Source organism: Euleptes europaea, chromosome 16 (genome assembly GCF_029931775.1).
Source record: "Euleptes europaea isolate rEulEur1 chromosome 16, rEulEur1.hap1, whole genome shotgun sequence".
NCBI classification, from domain to species: domain Eukaryota; kingdom Metazoa; phylum Chordata; class Lepidosauria; order Squamata; family Sphaerodactylidae; genus Euleptes; species Euleptes europaea.
Window position 1 is genome coordinate 31,985,991 of NC_079327.1, and position 23,820 is coordinate 32,009,810.

The window sequence follows — 23,820 nt, forward strand, 5'->3', positions numbered from 1 at the left end:
AGGAGATGTCCTGCTATTACAACTGATCTCCAACTGATAGAGATCAGTTCACCTAGAGAAAATGGCCACATTGGCAATTGGACTCTATGGCATTGAAGTCCCTCCCTTCCTCAAACCCAGCCCTCCCCAAGCTCCCCTCAGAAACCTCTTGCTGGTGGCGAAGGGGGACCTGGCAACCCTAATGTTCATATATGTTGAACCGTGAGAATGACTGCTTAAGTGTTGTTGCTTTTTGTCTAAACAGACAGCTGGAAGCCGTTTCTTTACAGTGAACTGGCATTTGATGTTATGAATGTTATGAAATTGTAAAAGGCGCTTTTGGTCTGATTTAATCTTCATAGTCTTTATTAATTCTATGTTTTAAGTTCCTGACATTAAAAAGAAGAAAACAAGGCTAGTACATGAGTTTCCAGTAAGGAATAGCACAGATAAGCTACAACCATAGTTAGATACTGAATTTACTGTTCGACAAAGCAAACATCCCAGCTGGCACTGAAATAACTTAATCCAGTAATGTTTGGAGATTCCAAAAATTATACAATAGTGTTACATTAGTCAGTAGATCATTTTCTGGAAATCAAATGATTAGCCAAAGAGTTTCTGGGAAATGAATTTGAATTTGTAAAGCTACTGTGCTTCCCTTCCAATTTCTTTCTCCAAAGGTGAATAATTTAACCTGTCAGATCTATTTAATTGTCCAGCTATCAACTTCCTGATTAGAGCAAAACATTCATCTATGGAATTAATTATTACAGCTGCTTATGCTTTTTTCCTGTACTAATGCAGAGTCATACTGTGAAATGAAGCAACATAAAATGCAGGAAATGTGAAGATGTTTGTGGAAATTTACAGTGGTTACTATGACATCAATACTTGAAAAGAAGCCCCACTTTGTTGTTTTAAGCAAATTCAATCACTGCCAAACTCTCTTTACCTTTGCCCTGAGGCAGCCAAACCTCTCCAGTTTGGGGAGACAACTTATGCTAGCTTTTCAAAAGGTAATTTTAAGGAAGAAGGGCTGGAGAAATTGCTTGGCCTCAAATCTGAACAGGTAAATGTGATTGTTTAACACATAGAACACTGAAAATCCATATATTTATAATCTACAAAATTATGCACAATGCTAAGAATCCCAATATTAGGCACAAAGGGAAGTTTTAATCGGACTTCCCCCTAAGGCAGCAGGGGCCAATCCCACACCATGGGACTAGGTTTGCCAACCTCCAGGTGGGGCCTGGGGATCTCCCTGACTTAGAACTGATCCCCAGATGACAGAGATCAATTTGCCTGGAGAAAATGGCTGTTTTGGAGGAATGACTCTATGTAGGGTTGCCAACCTCCTGGTAGTAGCTGGAGATCTCCTGCTATTACAACTGATCCCCAGCCAACAGAGATCAGTTCACGTGGAGAAAATGGTCGCTTTGGCAATTGGATTCTATGGCATTGAAATCCCTCCCCTCCCTAAACCCCACCCCCCTCAGTCCAAATACCTCTTGCTAGTGACGAAGAAGGACCTGGCCACTCTAACTCTATGGCATTATGCCCTGCTGAGGTCCCTCCTCTCCCCAAACCCTGCCCTCTTCAAGCTCTGCCCCCCAAGTCTCCAGGAATTTCCCAAGCCAGTGTTGGCAACCCTACACAGGATGTTGTTTCTGGGGCTGAGAGAAGTTTCAAAAGCAGTTTCTGATACGGCCCGGGACCAGCTGTTGAAAGAGAAATAGTCACAAATTCCAACTGAGTCACCATGAACCTAATGAAGCTTGTCTTAGTTACTTTCCCACATTTACAGATTAATAAACCAAGGCCCTGCTTCCCCAACTAAGACTCAAATTACAAATAACATGTGTGGTTGAATTGATAAGTGAGCATTTGTCCAATGCTTCAGGAGGTTTTATTCTTTAGAATTTGGTTAATATATATCCTATTGCAGATCGTTGCTTCCAGCATTTGTGAATGCACACACCTCCCAAAATTAGAATGACCAAAGCCACAGGAATTGCTGAGAAGTACCAAGATAGACTAGGCTCTGTTTAAAAAAAAGAAGAGAGAGAGAGAGAGAACATGTTTATGGAAAGCCAAAACGGACCCCCCACCCCGAGATGTCAGTTCCTGCACAGCCTAAGTTTTCATCAAGGAAGGATTTCCCTAGCCCTCCTCAACCCACATACACACACTAGACAATCATAGCTCTTGTTGCTGCAGAAAGAAATGTAGTTAAAATATACACATATGTTATATAATGTAGCTCTGACTGGGATGGCCCGATCTCGGAAGCTAAACAGGTACAGCTGTGGTTAGTACCTGGATGGGAGACTGCCAAGGCAGTCACAGAGTTACTACACAGAAGCAGGCAAAGCAAACCACCTCGGCACATCTCTTGCCTTGAAAGCCCTATGGGGTCACCATAAGTCAGCTATGACTTGACAACACTTTCCACCACCGTTACATAATGCCACCTTGTTGGATCAGTCTAAAGGTTCCTCTAGCTCAGCATCTTGCTTCCAGCACAGGCCAGTCATGTTTCTCTTGGACATCCATAAGCAGAGCATGAAGCCATAGCCCTTCCCCACCGGATGTGTGCAGCCTCTTGTATTCAGAGGAAGACTGCATCTGAACACAGAGGTTCCATTGAGCAATCATGGATGAGAGATACGGATAGAGCTATCTTTCAGAAAACTATATCACTGGCATTGACTATATGCTCCTTTACATTAGGGACTAAGGGAAGATTTGGCGTTCTTCTTGTCTAGGGGTCACCTAGTTCCCCAGTGGGCACCCTGTATGAGTTGGCAGAGGTATTGTCAGATGTGGTGCAGGAGCCTCCTGGACTGATCATACTGGGAAGAAGGAGGAGGAGTTGGTTTTTATATGCTGACTTTCTCTACCATTTAAGGCAGAACCAATCCGGCTTACAATCACCTTCCCTTCCCCTCCCCAGAACAGACACCCTGTGAGGTAGGTGGGGCTGAGAGAGCTCTAACAAAGCTGTAACTTGCCCAGGGTCACCCAGCTGGCTTCGTGTGCAGGAGTGGGGAAACAAATCCAGTTCACCAGATTAGCATCCGCCGCTCATGTGGAGGAGAGGAGAAGCAAACCCAGATTTCTCCAGATCAGAGTCCACCGCTCCAACCCACAGCTCTAAACAACTACACCACACTGGCTCTCTTCAACATTCATGCTGAGGATACCCCATCAGGACCGGCCCAAGTTTTTGTAGCTTTCTTGACTGCCTTGGATCTCTCCCAAATTGTGATTGGCTCAACACATGAAAGAAATCACATCCGGGACTTAATCTTTTGCAATGAGCCTTTGAGAGCAGGTTTGGTTTCAGGGCTGGAGACTTGTCCTGAACCATGGACTGACCACTACATAATAATAATACTTAAAACCAAGGTGGATGTGGCCCCAACACCCCTCATGAGAGAAGGCCCGATTAAAATGGTCCACCCACAGAGGCTCAAGAATCCTACTGGATTTCCCTGGACCCAACTCATTCCACCTCAGTTATATGGCAGCTGCAAGGAATATAGCTCTTAAAGCCCGCAGAAGCAAATTTTGCTCAGGACAGGGCTTGAGGGGAAGAGGGGGCTCTTGAGCTGAGAAGCAGTTTTTACGGAGCTGAAAAGTTATTTGTATAACTTTGGAGCTGCCTATATTAGGACTACTCCGTGTGGAGCTCTGAAGTTATGTAACTCTCCTCTGAGACTGTTTTGACTGAGGAAAAAGGTATGTGTGGGGCAATTAGGAGCCCTCTTCTCCCCTCACGGTGCTGTCCAGATCGAAATTGGCTCCTTTGGGGTTTAAAACCAACATTCCTCGCAGCTGCTGAGTGACTGAGGTGAAACAAGTTGGGACTGGGGCATGACACAACTTGTTAAAAAATGTATCATGTATTTTGACTGTTAGTGAAAAGCCTTCCATGTTGTCTTGAAGGGAGGGGGGTGCCTTAAGAATCAGCAACGTGTGATCAGCCAGAAAATTCATCCCTTGGCAGTTTTACATCCCTTTTCTCTGGGTGGGTTTTGGCAGCCCGCCTCAAGGGTTGTATTCTCTCTGTCAGATGATGAGTGGAATCCGTCCACTCTGCCTTTTAACCACCTTGTGGGCACCTCTATTGCCTGCAAGAGTTAGGACCAGGGGGATTATTCCTTTACAAAAAAAATTAAATAGCAATTATCATAGAATCATAGAATTGTAGAGTTGGAAGGGACCACCAGGGTCATCTAGTCCAACCGCCTGAACAATGCAGGAAATTCGCAGCTACCTCCCCCCACACCCATAGTGACCCCTACTCCATGCCCAGAAGATGGCCAAGATGCCCTGCCTCTCATGCTCTGCCTAAGGTCATAGAATTAGCATTGCTGACAGATGGCCATCTAGCCTCAGCTTAAAAACCTCCAGGGAAGGAGCTCTTACCACCTCCCGAGGAAGCCTGTTCCACTGAGGAACTGCTGTAACTGTTAGAAAATTCTTCCTAATGTCTAGACATTAGGAAGATTTAATTTTTTTGATTTAATTTCAACCCGTTGGTTCTGGTCCAGCCTTCTGGGGCAAAAGAAAACAACTCGGCACCATTCTCTATATGACAGCCCTTCAAGTACTTGAAGATGATTATCATATACCCTCTCAGTCTTCTCCTCTTCAGGCTAAACATACCCAGCTCCTTCAACCTTTCCTCACAGGACTTGGTCTCCAGACCCCTCACCATCTTTGTTGCCCTCCTCTGGACATGTTCCAGCTTATCTGCATGTGTGTGTTAAGTGCCATTTTGCTAGATCTGGGCTCTGTGGAGCAGGAACAATGAACATCTGAGGAGAAGATAGGGTTGCCAACCTCCAGGTACTAGCTGGAGATCTTTTGCTATTACAACTGATCTCCAGCCAATAGAGATCAGTTCACCTGGAGAAAATGGCCGCTTTGGCAATTGGACTCTATGGCATTGAAGTCCCTCCCCAAACCCCACCCTCCTCAGGCTCTGCCCCCAAAACCTCCCACTGGTGATGAAGAGGGACCTGGCAACACTAGCAGTAGGTAGAGTGCATAGAGGACTCTCAAACAGAACCTCTCATCCTTTGGGTCAATGCATGCAGGCCAGTGGATGGAAAAGTTGACCTGCAGTCATTTTTTTGACTTTTGCATTATCGCAGCACCTGGTGGGGGGAGCTGCCATTACATTGGCCTGTACATTGCACCGGAAATGCAGAAGGTCACTAATGCTGTGGTTTTCCTGAAATGCTTGGTTATTTCCCATGCCGGTGTTATCAGCACTAATGAAGGGACCATGTGATCTGTGTAGTGCTTGGCATCAGCATTTTTATATGTTGCTAACATGACATGGAGCCCCGCCAAAGGAAACACATGGCTACTAGACCAGGAAGCTAACATGGCAGCTTGGGTGTGGTTCATGCAAACATGTTTCTACGTTCTTTGGAAGATGGCCATGGGGGTGGGGGGGGAAACAAGAAAGAAATGAAAAGAATAAAATCAATAACTGAGTGATGAGGAACTGATTAATGTCCTTGCAATTCAGCACCAACTTGTAGCTTTGAACTCAAGTTCAACCAAAGATCCACTGGTGGGCCTTGAGAAAGTCTTAAAATGGGGGGAAATTAATGGGTTGAGTCTACTTTTTGGTAAAATAGAGAAATCAAGTGCTTCTTTCACAAGCTTGTTGCAATGATTAGTGAGCTACACCTGATGATTCACACTGCAGAAATGTTTAAAAACACAAATGCCCCAAGGTATACTTCTTGCGCTCACTGCAAAGCACTTACTTGCAATAAACCTTGCAATGCTGTCATTGTAGGAACAAATACTCTGCTGCAGTACTACACAACAGCAATATTTCTGATAGTAAAACAAAGGTACCTTCTTGTTTGACCTGAGTCATATGCATTTGATGTCCCCGAGTATTAGTCGCCATACACTTGAAATCCATCTTGAAATCTTCTTCTTTGACAGGGTCAAAAATCAGCGACACCTCGATGTAAGTGTCATTGTTTTCAACACGTTCCCTGAGAAGAGAAACAGTCATTTATATTTATCACAGTGCAATTTGACGGGAAAAATGCACTTGCGGCTTCAGCCGTTTTGTGGAATGGGAGAGAGGTCATTCCTCTTTCTACAGCATTCCGAACTGATTTGGAACATCATGTAATCAAAATAGAAAGGAAAATGTTGCAGGCAGGATTTTAACGTCCAAATCTGCAAGTAGAACATTGGAGTTAATTTGGTAATGCATGTTGGTTTTTTTTATCCATTTAGAAGAAAGTTGCCATTTGATGAATGGAGAGGAACCAACACATTTAAGAATAGCAGAAACTTAACAGTAGAGGTTCTCTGTTAATGTTTCTCCATCTGGCAAAATGCAACCGCTGCGGCATTTTTCCCATTATGGAAGCTCCTAAACCCATAGAAACCTGCCTATGAAAAAAGACTTGGCAACTCTAGAGGTTTCTGCTTCCTTCTAATTTCACACATTAAGCTCTCCCTTATAATTGCGGGTGGGGACGACATAGGATGGCATTTCAGAAAGACTTACTGGCGCTTACTTTCTATGACACGGCCCTTCCGGTAAACCAAATCAATGTATGCATCATTTGCCTGCCACCAGACATCCGTATAAAATTCATTGCTTGCTGCAACATATACTTTACATGGGATGATCAGTCGGGAACCTATATTAAAAGAAAGCACGGAGATTTCAAAAACAAATAAACAGGCATCAATTTACATGTTGATTAGTGAGGACTAACCACCTCTTAATCCAGGGGTGGGGAACCTTTTCCCTGCCAAGGGCCATTTGCACATTTATAACATCATTCGGGGGCCATAACCAGGTGTAGATCTCCCGGCGGGGGGGAGGCTAGTGTTGCCAGGTCTCCAGCTACCACCTGGAGGTTGGCAACCCCAGGGGAGGCCACGCAGAGATGGCCTGGAAGGCACCCCTGCTCCCCCCTTCCTCCTCCCCCCCCCAGGTGGGAGGGCAGCCAGCAGTGGGCCTGAGCAAACGAGGCGCCAGGGGGGCACAGCCCGCAGCCGATCAGCAGGGGAGGGAGGGAGGGAGAAAAGAAAGAAAACAGAAAGAGGAAAAGGGAGGGGAAAAGAGAGAGAAAGGGAGAAAGAAATGGAGGGAGGGGGAGAAAGAAAAGGTCTGAGGGAGACAGACAAAGAGACAGAAAAAGAGGGAAAGGAGAGTGACAGAAAAAAAAGAAAGAAAAGCCTTCCCCACACACACACACACCGCACACCGGCCCCACACAACCAGGCCCCAGCCTCCACGCCTCCCCCCACACACACACACACCCGGCCCCGGAGCTCCCGAGGGCCACGGAAAATGTCCCGCATACGGCCCCCGGGCCTGAGGTTCCCCATCCCTGTCTTAATCCATACATTTCCCTGAAAAGCATTAAACCTTTCTTTGTTGAGCAGGTACTCAACAAACCAGGATTGAACAGGAATAGAGAATCATCTTTAACTGGGCATTTCACTTTTATCAAGTGTGTTTTATTTTCAACTGTTAGCTGGGAAAAGAATATGAAAGAAACTGAAAGAAACAACTAACCCTTTCCAGAGAAAAAAGTAGCAACTGATCAGATTAATCAGTATTCAGATTAAATCGCTGTTGTCCTTTTCGTTTCAGAATGGTAAAATGTTATAAAGGAGTTGATTTTTGCCCACACTTCAGTGCATATGTTGGGGAACGACTTGAGAAATGTGGCATTGTGGATAAAGTGTCAGACTAGAATCCAGGGAGATTCAATTTGAAGCCCCCCACTGCACCATGGGTAGGGTTGCCAGGTCCCTCTTTGCCACCAGTGGGTGATTTTGGGGGTGGGGCCTGAAGAGGCGGGGTTTGGGGAGGGGAGGGACTTCAATGCCATAGAGTCCAATTGCCAAAGCGGCCATTTTCTCCAGGTGAACTGATCTCTATCGGTTGGAGATCAGTTGTAATAGCAGGAGATCTCCAGCTAGTACCTGGAGGTTGGCAACCCGATACTAGAATCCTGGGAGATTCCATTCAAATTCCCTCACTGCACCATGGGACCTTGCTGGCTAACTCAGGAGTGGTCATTCAGCCCAACGTACCTCACAGGATTTTTACTGTGAGCACCATTTCTAAGCCACTTTGCGTCCCTACTGAATATGAAAATAAATATAGCCACTCTTGACTGTGATTACAAAGTCAAAGAATACAGGAATGAATGAAACGACTTAAGAATATCTATCACACACATTCTGCACCCTTATCACCAGCACTAGTTTGGTCCAAAGAACTAAAAACACAGTGCCGTGTTAGCTTCAGTGAAGTGCAGTTTCCTTAACAATCACAAGGCAAAGGCTGTCCCTCAAAGCTATAAACCCAATCTGTCAGAACCATAGCAGAGCCAAAACTAGACTGACAGCAGGGATCCACATAGGTAGTGCTTCCAAAGTAAGACTGGAGCCTTCAAAGCCATGGTATTGGGAAGGGGCCATGGCTCAGTGGTAGAGCATCTGCTTGGTATGCAGAAGGTCCCAGGTTCAATCCCCGGCATCTCCAGCTAAAGGGACGAGGCAAGTAGGTGATGTGAAAGACCTCTGCCTGAGGCCCTGGAGAACTGCTGCCAGTCTGAGTAGGCAATACTGACTTTGATGGATAGGGTTGCCAGGTCCCTCTTCGCCACTTCTCAGGACAGGAACCTTTCCCATTTTCTGTTCAAGGCCATCGTCATCCTAAAACCAGACAGTACAGTGGTGCTGCATTGCACCTCAATATTGGGTAGTTTCCAATACCTTGTGCTGGGAAACAGCAATTGTTTTAAATGACCATTAAACAAGAAGGAAAGAGGCAGCCATTGCAAACCTGACATCCATTTAACCAAAAGTGACTTTCTCCTAATAGCAACAGTAGTATTGTTGATAGGTGCCTAGTAGACACCTACTCATGATATTGTCGAAGGCTTTCACAGTCAGAGTTCATTGGTTCTTGTAGGTTATCCGGGCTGTGTGACCGTGGTCTTGGTATTTTCTTTCCTGACATTTCGCCAGCAGCTGTGGCAGGCATCTTCAGAGGAGTAACACTGAAGGACCGTGTCTCTCAGTGTCTCTTGGAGAGACACTGTCCTTCAGTGTTACTCCTCTGAAGATGCCTGCCACAGCTGCTGGCGAAATGTCAGGAAAGAAAATACCAAGACCACGGTTACACAGCCCGGATAACCTACAAGAACCAACCTACTCATGAGTTTCAGAAGATGGGAAAGGAAAGGTTTATTAGTTTTTCATCGCTATATAGTTTATTCGAAAACGTTTTGGTGACAAAACGAGGGGAAAGTAGTGCGTTCAGACTGACAGAAGACGTTTCATTAAAGGTCTCAAAAACGTTTCTACCATTAGTGCAGAAGAGGCCTAAGTATAGCTGCTATGGATCCACACTTTATGTATCTAATGAAGTGAGCTCTGACTTGGGAAAGTTTATATTCTGTTCGTGTCTAAGGTGCCACTGGACTCCCACTTTATTTTTCTGCAACAGGAGAACACGTTTACCCCTCTGAAATTAACTGTGCCAGCAAGGCTTATGCCAAGAGACCTATTCACAGAATGTTCTTGTATTGCTTATACTACATGTTTTGTGCTTGGGGTATGAGACCCAGTGGAGCCTTGCTTTTGATGCAAACCAAGTCTCTTCAAGCACATTCAGTGTACTCCAAAGGCTTTAATCGGCTAGTTGGGTGTCTTTTGTAACTTATTTGGTTGGCAAGGCCTGCACGCTCTTAGGATCTGCAAAGAGTGCTTTCACAGCAGAATCTGGCTTAATCACTTTAGGGGAGGGGCTGTGCCCCAGTTTGTAGAGCATCTGCTTGGCATGCAGAAGGTCCCAGGTTCAATCCCCGGCATTTCCAGTTAAAGGGACTAGGCAAGTAGGTGATGTGAAAGACCTCTGCCTGAGACCCTGGAGAACCACTGCCGGTCTGAGTAGACAATACTGACTTTGATGGACCAAGGGTCTGATTCAGTATAAGGCAGCTTCATGTGTTCAATAGTGGATAAGAGTTGCGGACTCTAATCTGAAGAACCGGTTTGATTTCCCACTCCTCCACCTGAGCGACAGATTAATCTGGTGAACTGTGTTTGTTTCCCCACTCCTACACATGAAGCCTGCTGGGTGACCTTGGGCTAGTCTCGGTTCTCTCTGAAGTCTCTCAGCCACATCTGCCTCACAAAGTGTCTGTTGTGGAGAGAGGAAGGGAAGGTGATTGTAAGCCGGTTTGAGGCTCCTTAAAGGTAAAGAAAATCGGGGTATAAAAACCAACTCTTCTTCTTCATCAAATACTCTTGATACTTAGAGTTGCCAACCTGAAGGTGGTCTGGAATTCTCCTGCAATAACAACATATCTCCATACAACAGAGGTCAGTTCTGAAGAAAATGGTACCTCCAGAGGGCTAACTCTGGTATGCCATAGAATCTGGGTGAAATCCACCCCCAAATTCCCCCTTCAGATCTCCAGGAATTTCACAGAGCAGAGCTGGAAACCGTATTTCATACTCAATCAGCTTAAGACACCTTGTAACTAGATTGGAAAATGAACAACTAGATTTCATTTTTTGAGCAGAGGCTGAAGAGCTCCCTGATTCATCAAACTGTGCAATGCTCTGCTGGCTATAAAATTGGAAATATTGTCCATTTATATTGGTTATAGTTCACACTTAACCACATCCTTCATGAGTCAGGCCTACATTCCAATGTACTTGTCTGTGTCCGGGAATGTTTTATAACTGCAGAGCAACTTTATGACATCAATGCAATCTTATTCACCGAACTACCAACTGGAAATAGGAATCTGAAATAGGCATCAGGACTCAGAGGCTCTTCCCACAAGAAGATTAAGCATTATTGCAGATCCATGACATTATACAAGAAGGAAAACCAAAAAACCACCCCTAACATACCCCATCTGTAATTTGGACAAGGCCAACATTTTTTAGATTCTTGCAACGTCAAGCCATTTTGCTAGATCTCAGCTCTGTGGAACAGGACCAAAGTAGATCTGAGGAGAAGATAGGGTTGCCAACCTCTAGGCACTAGCTGGAGATCTCCTGCTATTACAACTGATCTCCAGCTGACAGAGATCAGTTCACCTGGAGAAAATGGCCACTTTGGCAATTGGACTCCATGACATTGAAATCCCTCCCCTCCCCAAACCCCACCCTCTTCAGGCGCCGCCCCCCAAATCTCCTGCTGGGGGCAAAGAGGGACCTGGCAGCCCTAGGAGAAGAGGAAGCGAAGAAGCAATTCTAACATCGCATGTAGGATCCATAGGCTTGCCAGGACCCCCTCTCCTTTGGCGGGAGGTTTTTGGAGTAGGGGGGGGGTTGCGTTCACATGCAGCCGCACCGACGCGATTGCATCACTTCCAGTTTACACCCAGAAGTGCTGCATTGCAGGGGGCCTTTACCACTCAAACTAGGAGTTTGAGTGGTAAAAGGCCCCTTGCGATGCAGCGCTTCCGGGTGTAAACCAGAAGTGACATGTCACTGTGGGCAAGAGCCTGTGCATGTGTTGGCCACCGACCCTCAGCTGGTCGGCGGGCAGCCAGGTGGATTGGCGGGGGTTTGCCTGCCACCACCTAGCACTTGGCAACCCTAAGGATCCAGATTTCATTCACCTGGCCCTACATTATAGAAATAGCACAGTATAAGAGAACTCACTTTGTCAGTGCCAGAGTTGAGCCACAGTGACAATATCCAAATCAAGATCTGGTAATGGGTGATATCCTACCGTAGGCTGGAGGAAGTTTCTCCAGTCTAAGGAGCTTTCCTCCATTGAAAGTGGCTCCAGCATTGGAGGAAGAGCCCCTTTATTTGATGGACAGCTTCAACCTTTCCTCTATGGAGCACTGCAGAAACTGGAGTCTCCAAGTGCAGCAAACAGAATGTCCCCCTTCATCACCCCCAGCAGTTTTCCTTTCCAGACACACAAATGGCAAGAAACCCCAGCTCTGCCTCACCGTCACTCATCCTTGAAGTAATCTGTGGCTGCCTTACATTTAAGCGCACACACCAGGAAACAGAAGCATGGAACTTCAGAGTCTGGTTAGATCCTAGCACTCCCCTTCAAGTGTTCTCATTTAGTAGAACAGAGCTGTAGGATTCCACCCAACACATTACCGTTGAACCAGTTTTTAACTCTTTTTTTATTCCTTTAGTATATTGCAAATAGTATTAACTATTCCCTGACTGTGAAATCTTCATAGGCAAAACTGTCCAACCAGTATTTTTATGGCTGTTCCACTATTATTTTAATATATTATTTTAAAATAGTTTATATTAAACTAAACACCCCTTCCATTTTGCATTCATAAACTTGACTACTTCTTGGACTTACCAATAGCTGCCAGTACAATCCTCTCTGTTGGATATATAATCACAGGTTTGCTTTTCCTTTTTGGGTCTAAAGACAATTTAGAGTAAAACCGTTTTGAAAAATGCATTAGATTTCTGGGGGGAAAATACATTAGAATCACAAAACACCCATTAGCAATTACCATCTATGAGTTTTTAAAGCACTGCTGCCCTCTGCTGGTGATTATAAGTACAAACAAATAAATTGACTGGTCCACGTGGATTTATCAGCGCAGCAGGCAAAGCTCCTTGCATGAATATTTTAAAAAGACTAGTGGAATTGATATTTTTATCTACCTTTGCTGCTCCTTATTAAATATATTTCCCAAACTGTTTGAAGTAATTTCCAGGAGCTCTTTTCGGGCATCATTATTCATTTATGTAACAGGAGCCATTCAAATCTGTACCAGCCGCAAGGGCCGTGAGTTCCCAACACTCACTTGACAAATAGCCAAAGATTCTGAGCCCTCTGAGAAACTATTTCAGACTGTTATCTGAGGCAACCAGCAAGAATGTGGTCTGGCTAAGCTCATATCATTGGCAGTTGGTAGCTGCAATGCTGAGAAATTTCAAGAGCAATTTTTCCTTTTACAGTTCGTTACTTTCATGGAAAATGTCTGGGTATTCCACAGATCTGTAACTCTACCACATAAGTGCAACGTGGTGTTGTGGTTAAAGTAGGATTGGGAACACCTGGTTCCTCAACCAACCATGAAGTTCTCTGGGCAACCTTGGGATGATACTGTTTCTCTGCCCAGTCTTACCTTAAAGCAGTGGTAGATCTACTATGAAACTAATGAAGCTTAAGCTTCAGGGCCATGAAGCAACTTTTTTTTAAAACGAGTGAAATTTTCAACAAAATCAATGGAGTTTTTTTATGTGTTTGTTATTAAAATAAGGCTATTTTAGTGACAGAATCATAAGCCAATGGGTTGAAGTACTTAATATTGACCTTAGAATATGGTCTAATACCCTTTTCACATGGCCTCAAAATGTCCCTGTAATTGGTCAAATTTCTAAATTTTCTTGGGGGCTTGCAGCACTCGAACCCCCAGCTGTTTGGGCTCGCTGAGCTCACCAGAATCTATTCATAGCCTACATTTTGGCAGCTGGAGCCTCAAATCCTTCGTTGGTTCATGGCTTAATAGTTCCATAGCTCAGCCCTTAGGCTAGAGCCAATAGGAACCATAAAAAGACATCTGAATTCTCAATTCAGTCTGTGGCTCAGTGGTAGAGCATCTGCTTGGCATGCAGAAGGTCCCAGGTTCATCTCCAGCTAAAGGGACTACGCAGGTAGGTGATGTGAAAGACTCCTGCCTGGGACCCTGTAGAGCCGCTGCTGGTCAGAGTAGACAATACTGACTTTGATGGACCAAGGGTCTGATTCAGTAGAAGGCAGCTTCATGTGTTCACTCATCTTGTTTGTGCATTTTAACACCAAAAATCAGATTTTCACTTCTTTATCCTAATGAGCCCCCTCTGATGCCCTTCTACCTCTCCATTAGAGAATGAACCAATACATCTGCCATAGAACAACCCCACTGAAGAAGATAACAGTGGTACCCAGACCTCATTGCTGGTGGGAAGGGGCTCACTGTATGGCCCATTTTCAAAGACTCCACCTCACAATCCTGTTCTCTGCTGTGAAGGGGCTCCAGTTCAAGCTTCAGGGTCCCAAAAATGTAGGTCTGCCACTGCCTTAAAGGATGGTTGTGAAAATAAAATAGGGAGTGGGAACAATGTGCACTGCTGTGATTTTTACCACTTTAAGTATTTTAAAAGGAAGAATGATATAAAAAATCTATCTATGTATTTATTTCATTTGTACCCTATCTCTCTTCCCAATTGGGACCCAAAGCTGCTTACATTGTCTTCCTCTCCTCCATTTTATCCTTATAACAACCCTGTGAGGTAGAAATACAACCAAAGGCATAAAATTTGCAACCTAAAAATCTTTTCTTAAGCACCTTTCTAGTTGTTGGCAATACAGAAACAATTGTGTGACCACTGGTAGCTGAAATCTTAAGAGTACAATGGGGGAAGACTGAGAAGGACTTCTATTATTTGTAACATTGCTGCAGAAGTTGGATTTTTTTTTTAAAGGCAAGGTATATACAGTGCACTGCAGTGAAATGATCCACATCACACAGGTGTCAACAGCTTATTACCGAGTATCTGTAGGTGAATAGTCCTGGTAATGTTATATTGTGTTGTTTCATGTTCAAAGGTCATTTGGCAGCTGTAGTAGCCCGCATCATCTGAGGTCACAGAAGTGATGGTGAGGTGATCTGTGCCCTTTGAAGCAATAAATTTTGTATCATCTATATTCAATGGTGTAGAATCCTGAGGACAGTCAGAAGACAACCAAAAGTTTAGGAGTCAAATACAGCAACAGACCTCAGTGGCCAGTAGCCTAATTTCTTCTTCTTGCTGTTGTCTTGAGTGCTGCTTGGTCAGCAGCTCTATTGCATTTGCTAGGACTGCACATAAAAGATTCTTCCTTGTTTTTTCCCAGTCCACCAAAGAGATAATGGTGCCTGCCAATGGGGGGGGGTGAGGTTTGGGGAGGGAAGCGACCTCAGCAGGGTATAATGCCATAGAGTCCACCCTCCAAAACAGCCATGTTCTCCAGGGGAACTGATTCTGTCATCTGGAGAGCAGTTGTAATTCCAGGTGATCCCCAGACCCCACCTGGAGGTTGGCAACCCTAGTTCCTATGGGAAAAGGTGGAGTCTAGGCACTATACCCTTCTGAGGTCCCTCCCCTCCTCAAACCCCACCATCTCCAGGCTCCGCCCACCAAATCTCCAGACATTTCCTAACCTGGAGTTGGCCACCCTATCTCCTTCCCACCCAACAGCCAACCTACCTTTATCTGCCCCTGTGCATTCAGCTTTTCCTCTCCCCCCACCCTGGAAGCCCCTACCTAGCAAAACTGTTGCTCAGTTGCGTGGTGCTGGCCACTGGGACAGGCCCACTTGCATGGTAGGGAACCCTCAAGGACTCATGGGGTGGAACCTCACTTTCTCTTCTATCCCCCTCCCCGCACTATTTCCTCTTTCTTTCCTCCTGGCAACCCCCATAGCTTCTCCCATTTCTAGGGTTGCCAGATCCCTCTTCGATGGAGCCTGAGGAGGGGAGGAACTTCAGTGCCATAGAGTCCAATTGCCAAAGCGGCCATTTTCTCCAGGTGAACTGATCTCTATCGGCTGGAGTTCAGTTGTAATAGCAGGAGATCTCCAGCTATTACCCCTTTCCCTGCCTCATTCTCTCCTCAGCCATTCACCAACCTACCTTTTATTCTGCTTCCCATCTTCAACTATATTTATTATTTATTTACTTCATTCCCCCCTCACCTTTCTCCACAGTGGGGACCAAAGGACCTCGCATTATTCTCTCCTCCTCATTTTTATCTGCAGAACAACCCTGTGAGACTGAGAGTATGTGACTGGCCCAAAATCACCCAGTGAGCTTCCACAGCAAGATGGGGATTCAAACCTTGGTCTGCTAGACTCTACTCTGAAGCTCTAAGCGCTACACCCCTCTGGCTTTCATTCAGTGGCTGCTGTTGAACAGTAGCAAGCAGCCAGGCCTAGTTGAGTCATGCAAGTCAGATCGCATCAAGTCCCCTAGAGGTTGCTGTCAGGCATGGGCTCTCCAGTTGCCACCCTCCAGGTGGGACCTGGAGATCTCCCATAACTCCAGATACCAGAGATCTGTTCCTCTGGAGAAAATGACTGCTTTGGAGAGTGGACTCAATGGCTTTATATCCAATGGAGGCCACTCCCCTCCCCAAACCCCAGCTTCCTCAGGGTCCACCCCCAAATCTCCAGGAATTTCCAAACCCAGAGCTGGCAACCCTAGTAGTAAGTCCCCAGTTCAAATCCATATACTGCCAGAAAGTCAGTAATTTTAATAATATTAATAATAATGATGATATAATGATACTAGTAATAATACCTTGTACCATTTGAGTTCATAGCTGGTATTCTTTTGTACAAAACCTTCCAAGCTAGCACAGACCACCTCTGCATGGCTGAGCGTGAAGGCCTTCTGGAAAAAGGAAATCTCACGAGCAGCACTTTTGTCAAACACTTGTAGATAAACTGACACGTCAGCACAGTAAGAGGAATTCCTGCGAGCAGATTGCAAACTGGGTGTGACTTTGATGTAATCCAGCACTCCCAAAGTATTAACAGTGTTCCAAAAGTATTAACAATTTTAATTGCTCATGTTGAACCATTTTTTACAAGCTGAAAAATAACCGTCAAAATGCTCAATGCTCAATTATTAATATATTATTTTCCAAGGAAACTAAACTCAAAATATGAATCAAAGACGCACACACAACCTCTCCCTACTGTGTGTGTGTGAAGTGCCGTCAAGTCACAGCCGACCTATGGCAACCCAGTAGGGTTTTCAAGGCAAGAGACTAACAGAGGTGACGTGCCATTGCTGTCCTCTGCGCAGCGACCTTGGTGTTCCTTGGTGGTCCCCCATCCAAGTAGTAGTCAGAACCGACCCTGCTTAGCTTCTGAGATCTGATGAGATCCAGGTCAGGGCTTTCCTATTGTGCAACCAATATATGTAGAGTGGGGAGGAGGAGGAGTTAGTTTTTATATACTGATTTTCTCTACATTTTTTTAAGGAGAATCAAACTGGCTTACAATCTCCTTCCCTCCCTCTCCCCACAACCTACACCTTGTGAGGTAAGTGAGGCTGAGAGAGCTCTAAGAGAACTGTGACTAGTCCAAGGTCACCCAGCTAGCTTCATGGAAGGAGTGGGGAGACAAAACCAGTTCTCCAGGCAAGGCCGGTGCCAGTCACTTTTGCACCCTAGGCAAGGCTAACTACTTGTTCCCCCCATTGCTAACCTCTCCTGCTACTACCTGGCAGTTGGCAACCCTAATTACTGGCTTCCTGTAATTCAAACTGATTCAAATCTTAACTTTCTTCTATGTTCCAAAAAACACCCTATTTTGAATGAGAACTTAACACTCACGCAAAGCTTTTGATAAGCAATCTATATGTGCAGTGGCTGGATTCTTAGATCGGACCAGCCATTTACTGTTCTAGGGAAATTCCCGGAGAGCTGCTGCCCTGGAGGACTGATGGTGACCAGGAACGAGTAGAGCCAAGCCCAACAGCAGCTCCACCAGTGCTGCAGGAGTTGTCCGGCTCAGGCCCTTTGGAAGAACAATGGCTGATGTCAGCCAACAGGTTGCCTTAGGGTTGCCAACCACCAGGTACTAGCTGGAGATCTCCTGCTATTACAACTGATCTCCAGCCAACAGAGATCAGTTCACCTGGAGAAAATGGCCACTTTGGCAGTTGGACTCTATGGCATTGAAGTCCTTCCCCTCCCCAAACCCCGCTCTCCTCAGGCTCAGCCCCCAAAACCTCCTGCCGGTTGCAAGAGGGACCTGGCAACCCTAGGTTGCCTTCTCCTGCTCCGCCACCAGAAGCAACAGGTGAACCATAGAATCATAAAATTCTATGATTCTGTGGTTCACCTGTTTCCCATCCTCGGCATTGCTGGCCAGTTCTGAGCTGCTGGCTTAGCTGCTCCGCTTCGTTTGTGCCTAGATCTTGATTTATTTGCATATTTCCCCCACGCACACACTTTCCTCCACTCAGTGTGGACTTAACGTAGCTTAAACAATAATGTGTGCCTCCAAATCACAACTGATTCAAGGCAGCCCAGAGAACATGAGGTTTTCAAGGCAACAGATAAGTAGAGGTGGTTTGCCGTTGCTTTCCTCTGCATAGCAAACCTTTCTTCCTTAGTGGTTTCCCATCCAAGTACTAACTATGGCCAACCCAGCCTTAGCTTCCACGTTCTAACAAGATTGGGCTAAGTCAGGGCTATTCAGGCTGAATCCTGGCTGAAACAGGGATTAAAGGAGGCTAAAGCGACCATGCATTTTCGCAAGCCATCAGATACAACAAATCTATGTATGCAAATCCAGAAGGGAGGTGAGTGGACCAGGCAGCAAAAGCTCCATACCTGATGGTACAGGGCCACAGTGATGCATTTTGGTTTCATTTTAGTGGTTTTTAAGACATGTTTTTATTGTGTATGTTTTTAATCTGTTAGCTGTCTTGGTAGCCCTGGTGAGGGCAGACAGGCAGGGCCCAATTATGTCAATAAATAAATACAAAATTCAGTGTCCCAATCCACAGCCGCCTTTCCCCACCACAGCCACACCACATAAACAGGCCACACAAGGGACTTCGTAGACACCAGCAGAAATTCTCCCAGTAATTGTATAGGAAATAATAGCCAAACAACTGAAGATCTAGTCAAAGAGTTCAGTGAAAGTTAAATCTCTGCATTTGACCATGCAGGGAACTCATCATTTCACTTGAAGGTAGGGTTGCCTGGTCCCTCTTTGCCACTGGTGGGAGATTTTCTTCAGGTCAACTGATCTCTATCGGCTGGAGACCAGTTGTAATAGCAGGAGATCTCCATCTTAGTACCTGGAGGTGGGCAACCCTACTTGAAGGGTATTCAAATGTTAGGAAATACCACAGGAACTGTGTAATATACCATACAGACTAGGAGAAATCAATTTCTTGTCACTTGTAAGGACACTAAAGGCCTGGTATCAGCTGGGGATGGAGAGAGGGTTGGGACTGCTGTAGTCTAGCATTGTCCTATGGACCTTCTGAGTGGGTTTTTCTCCTTAACACTAAGAAAAGCCTGAAGATAATTTGAGAGGTTTTTTTTTTTTTTTTTTGGTTGAGCCAGTTATACTAGCATTAATATTTAGGATCAAAGGGTTTTATTTATTATATTTATGTTATTTATAGTCTGTTAGTATGACACGCAGCAGAATATAGAAGCCTACAAAAGATGTAAGGTAGGAGGGGGGGGAAGGAGGGAAGTGACAAGAGGAAAGAAATTTAAATTTTTAATTTGAATGTGGGTGGGAGAAAGGACCTCACAGGAAGGGTTAGAGGAGCTGTCCTTTTGACCTGGATGTGACATCCCATCCTCACTGCGCTCCATCCCCTCTCCAAACTCTTCTTTAATCGCCACCCCCAAATCTCTAGGAATTTCCCAAGCCAGAGCTGGCAGCCCTACGAGTCTGGATTGATCTGAAACAATTCACAACGATTCAAGCTTTTCCATTATGGCATGATCATTTCCACACGTCTCTGCCTATGAAATGTTTTTGCACTCTGACGAAAGTTGCATTGCACCAGAACGGTCTCCCAAAGCTGGCCTTATCACCTCAAAGGTTCATTCACATATCCTGTACAATACGTGACATCTGCAATTCCCCCCCCCCACCCCGAGATCTAAACTTTTGCCTTCCCTATTGCAGATGTCAAGTTTGTGCTCAGTGGTGTAATTTTTAAGGACATTACACCGCCACAGAAGGATGTCCGTGATTCCCTGCACTGCAGTTTTAAGAGAAGTGACTCTTCCTTGGGCATGCAACACCTCAAGACTATTGCATAGAAGAAGCACAGCGGGCATTTCATCATAGTCAGAAAAGGTATGAAAGATTATTTAGAGGGGAACACAGTTCTCATTTTCCCATGGTCTAATGCTGCTTAATGACTGAAACATTTGGTGACTTAAAAATCCCATATATTAAAATCCCAACGTTATTCTTTGTTTTAACCAAATGTTGAACATTCCTTATGCAAGTCACGTTTAGTCCTTGAGTGATAAAAAACCTTGGGCCTTTTCTGAACCATATAGAACATGTGCTGTAACTAGCTATTTTTCTATAACCAGGGCTATAACTAGCCAGAGTAGGTGTCCCATTCTATTTCAGGCAGCAAGGAAAGTACAGCTGCTTAAATCCCTACTTCGGAGCTGTGCAGTGACTTCATGTGTACATGTCTAACTCTGTTTCAAAGGAGCCACGGCTCTCTGGTAGGCATTTGCTTGCCATGCAGAGGGTCTGAGGTTCAATCTCCAGTTAATGGGGAGGGGTTGTGGCTCACTGGTAGATAACTTTGCTTGGCATTCTCAAGGTTCAATCCCTGGCATCTCCAGTTAAAAGATCAGGTAGTAGGTGATGTGAAAGCCCTGTGCTTGAGATCCTGGGGAGCCGCTGCCAGACTGAGTAGACAATACTGACCTTGATGGAGCAAGGGTCTGGTTTGATATAAGGCAGCTTCAAGCATTCATGTGTTCATGACTTTGCCCACTGCCTCTTTGTTGTCACATATCCCATCTACCTAGAACATTTTTTAACCTGCCCTTCTTCCAGAGGAGGGTACATGGTTCTCCCTTCTTCTATTTTATCTTCCCAACAACCCTGTGAGGTTAGTTATGCTGAGAGGGGTGTGACTTGCCCAAGGTCACCCAGCAAGCTTCCAGGCAAAGAGGGGAGTTGAGTTGGGGTCTCCCAGATCCTAGTTCATACTACATCACTAATTGTTCCTCTTGTACCAGATACACTTACTGATTGAATGCACTTTACTATGTTAGGCTACAGACACAGGGACACTGGAAAGGTTGGAACTGGAATCAAGTCATGACAGTACTGAGAAGTAGAGTATTATGCTTGGAAGTGCGTTGGTAAACTGGATTGACTTATGGATGTAGCAGCAAGCATAATGCAGTCAGGCATCCAGTGTATCTGGCCTCCACTCTGTAGAATACTTACTTCCCACGGTCATCCTTCTCTGTCAACACTTATTAGGTGCTTTTCACACATGCCAAATAATGCACCTTCAATCCACTATCAATGCACTTTGCCGCTGGACTTTACTGTGTGAAATGGCAAGATCCACTTAAGAACATAAGAAAGGCCCTGCTGGATCAGACCAAGGGCCCATCAAGTCCAGCAGTCTGTTCACACAGCGGCCAACCAGGTGCCCCCAGGAAGCCACAAACAAGACGACTGCAGCAGCACCATCCTGCCTGTGTTCCACCGCACCCAAAATAATAGGCATGCTCCTCTGATACTAGAGAGAACAGGTATGCAGCATGACCAGCATCCATTCCAACTAATAGCCATGAATACCCCTTTCCTCCATGAAAATGATCCTTAAAGTGCATTGAAAGTGGATTGAAAGTGCATTATTCAGTATGTGTGAAAGCACGGGTTTCATCAACTGTCAGAAGGGACCTTCATCATTGGCTAGGTAGACTTCATTGCATACCCAACTGCATATTGCAGTTACATAGCCTAACATTCTCACACCTTAAATGCCTACCTGTGAGTACAAATATATTCCCCAGAGTCCTGCAGAGAGGCTGGTAAGAACCAGAGCATGTCACCTTGAGGCAGAATTCTTTTTTCTCCTCTTCCTGCTGGGATAAATGTCGTTGAATCATTTTTATACCAAGTGAGATTAAGAGACAGGTTGGTAGCATCCATATTTTTGTATCGGAAAGGTGGACATCGTAGGATCATGGGTTCTCCTGCCAGGGCAAAGGTAGGTCTGAAATGCGTAGTGTGGTCTTGGCAGTCATCTGTATACAACACAATTGCTTTGGGTTAGCAAGAAAAGAACCAGGAATATTTCGACACAGGGATGGGCTATGATGAAGATTACTTTCACCTGCATTTCGTACACGCTGGATTCGGAAGGCCAAAGCACCCATTAGATTAGCACCGAAAATATACAGGATCAAGGGCAGATTCCATACAAAACAGGAAAGAGAAAATGGAAGGATGACACACTGAGACCTGCAAATGAGAAAAAGGGTGTTAGTAGGATTCAACCATGGTGGCTCATCTTTTTGTAAAGGGTGTCACGAGGCAAATCCAGCATATGAGGGAGCTGGTGAAGGAGCTGACATGCAAAGTCTGTGGCATGCTCGTATTTTTACCTGAGGGTAACAACAATTACACTTGCAGCAATTGTCAGTTGGTAGCCCTGCTGAAGGAGAAGATCCAGGGACCTGAGGCACGCTTGTCCACACATGCTCCATTTGATTAGGGAAGGAGAATAGTTCATGGACAGAACGCATGAAGCACTCTTGAGAGGGCAACAGGAGGAGGGGAGAAAGGTATCTCAGCAAGTGGAGGAGCAACCAACACAGGAGGAGGGCGCCTGGAAAAATGTAACCCCTAGGAGCAGAAAAATCAGGAGACATTTTGAGCCTCTGTTGCTAAGCAATCAGTTCCAGGATCTCCCCATAGATATTGATTCTGGACCAATGGAACGAGGGCTACTCCCCCAGTACATTAAATACATAAAAACTACTAGTTAAAATCAATAATTTAAAACTGCCAGTAGGCAGAACCACCATTCAACTAATCAGATGCTGCCATGAATAAAATTATCTTCAGCTGCCTCCTAAAGTAGAGAGTGTGGAGGCCACGTGCACCTCTTAGTGTAGGGTGTGCCATAATCATGGGGCTGCCACTGAAAAGGCCCTCTCTCATGTACCCACCAGACAAGCTTCTTTGGTCAATAGGGCAGGCAAGAAGGTATCTTTCTGTGATCTTAGATCCTGGGCAGGAACGTATGGGTGAAGATGGTCCTTCAGATACTAAGACAGGCAGGGCTTTAAAGGTAAAAACCAACACCTTGAATTGGGCTTGGAAGTGGATTGGAAGTCAGTGAAATCGCTGTAAGATTTGAGTCACGTATGTCCAGTAACTGGCCCTGAACAGCAACCTAGCTGCAGCATTCTGTGCTAGTTGCAGCCTCTGAACACTCTTCAAGGGTAGCCCCATGTAGAGAGCATTGCAGCAGACCAGTTTAGATGTAACTAAGTCATGGGTCACTGTGGCTAGATCAGACTAAGCCAGGAACAGACACAAGCTCACTCACCAGCTGAATCTTGGCAAAAGAACTCTGAACCACAGCAGCCACCTATTTTCTAAGGTGACCACTATGTCCAGCAGCACTCCCAAGCTGTGAATGTGACCTCTCAAGGGCAGTGTAACCCCTTCTACAACAGGGGAGCTCTCAGGCCCCTGGTCTGCCTTTCTACTAACCCAGAGTACATCTGTCTTATCAGGATTAAGTTCCAGCTTGTTCACCCTCATCCAGCCCATTACTGACTTCAATCACCAGTTTAGAACATCAACAGCGCCCTTGGAATTAGCTGAGGTTCCTCCCCTAGCCAAACCCTCCCTTCCTCAATCCCCACCCCTAAATCTCCAACAAGGGGGGAGGGTGACATTATGGACACTGTGACATCACAGTACTCTCCCCTCCCAGGCTCTGTGTGTGTGTGTAAAGTGCCGTCAAGTTGCAGCCAACTTATGGCAACCCCTTTTTGGGGTTTTCATGGCAAGAGACTAACAGAGGTGGTTTGCCAGTGCCTTCCTCTGCACAGCAACCCTGGCATTCCTTGGTGGTCTCCCATCCAAATACTAACCAGGGCCAACCCTGCTTAGCTTCTGAGATCTGACAAGATCAGGCTAGCCTGGGCCATCCAGGTCAGGGCCTCCCAGGCTCTACCCCACTGGTTCCCAACCAGGGGTCCGTGGACCCCCAGGGGTCCGCGAGAACT

General features: G+C 45.5%; 1 protein-coding gene across 1 annotated transcript; it reads right to left on the bottom strand.

Moving 5' to 3' along the window:
- Nucleotides 1-1,898: 1,898 nt before the first annotated feature.
- IL1R2 (interleukin 1 receptor type 2) lies at nt 1,899-23,359 on the bottom strand. Its single transcript, XM_056862155.1, has 9 exons — nt 23,133-23,359; nt 21,912-22,039; nt 21,564-21,822; nt 16,341-16,515; nt 14,540-14,724; nt 12,365-12,420; nt 6,542-6,677; nt 5,869-6,014; nt 1,899-2,026 (listed from the first exon to the last, which is right to left on the bottom strand). Exons 1-9 carry the CDS (start codon nt 23,357-23,359, stop codon nt 1,899-1,901), a joined length of 1,440 nt encoding a protein of 479 aa, XP_056718133.1.
- Nucleotides 23,360-23,820: the final 461 nt, after the last annotated feature.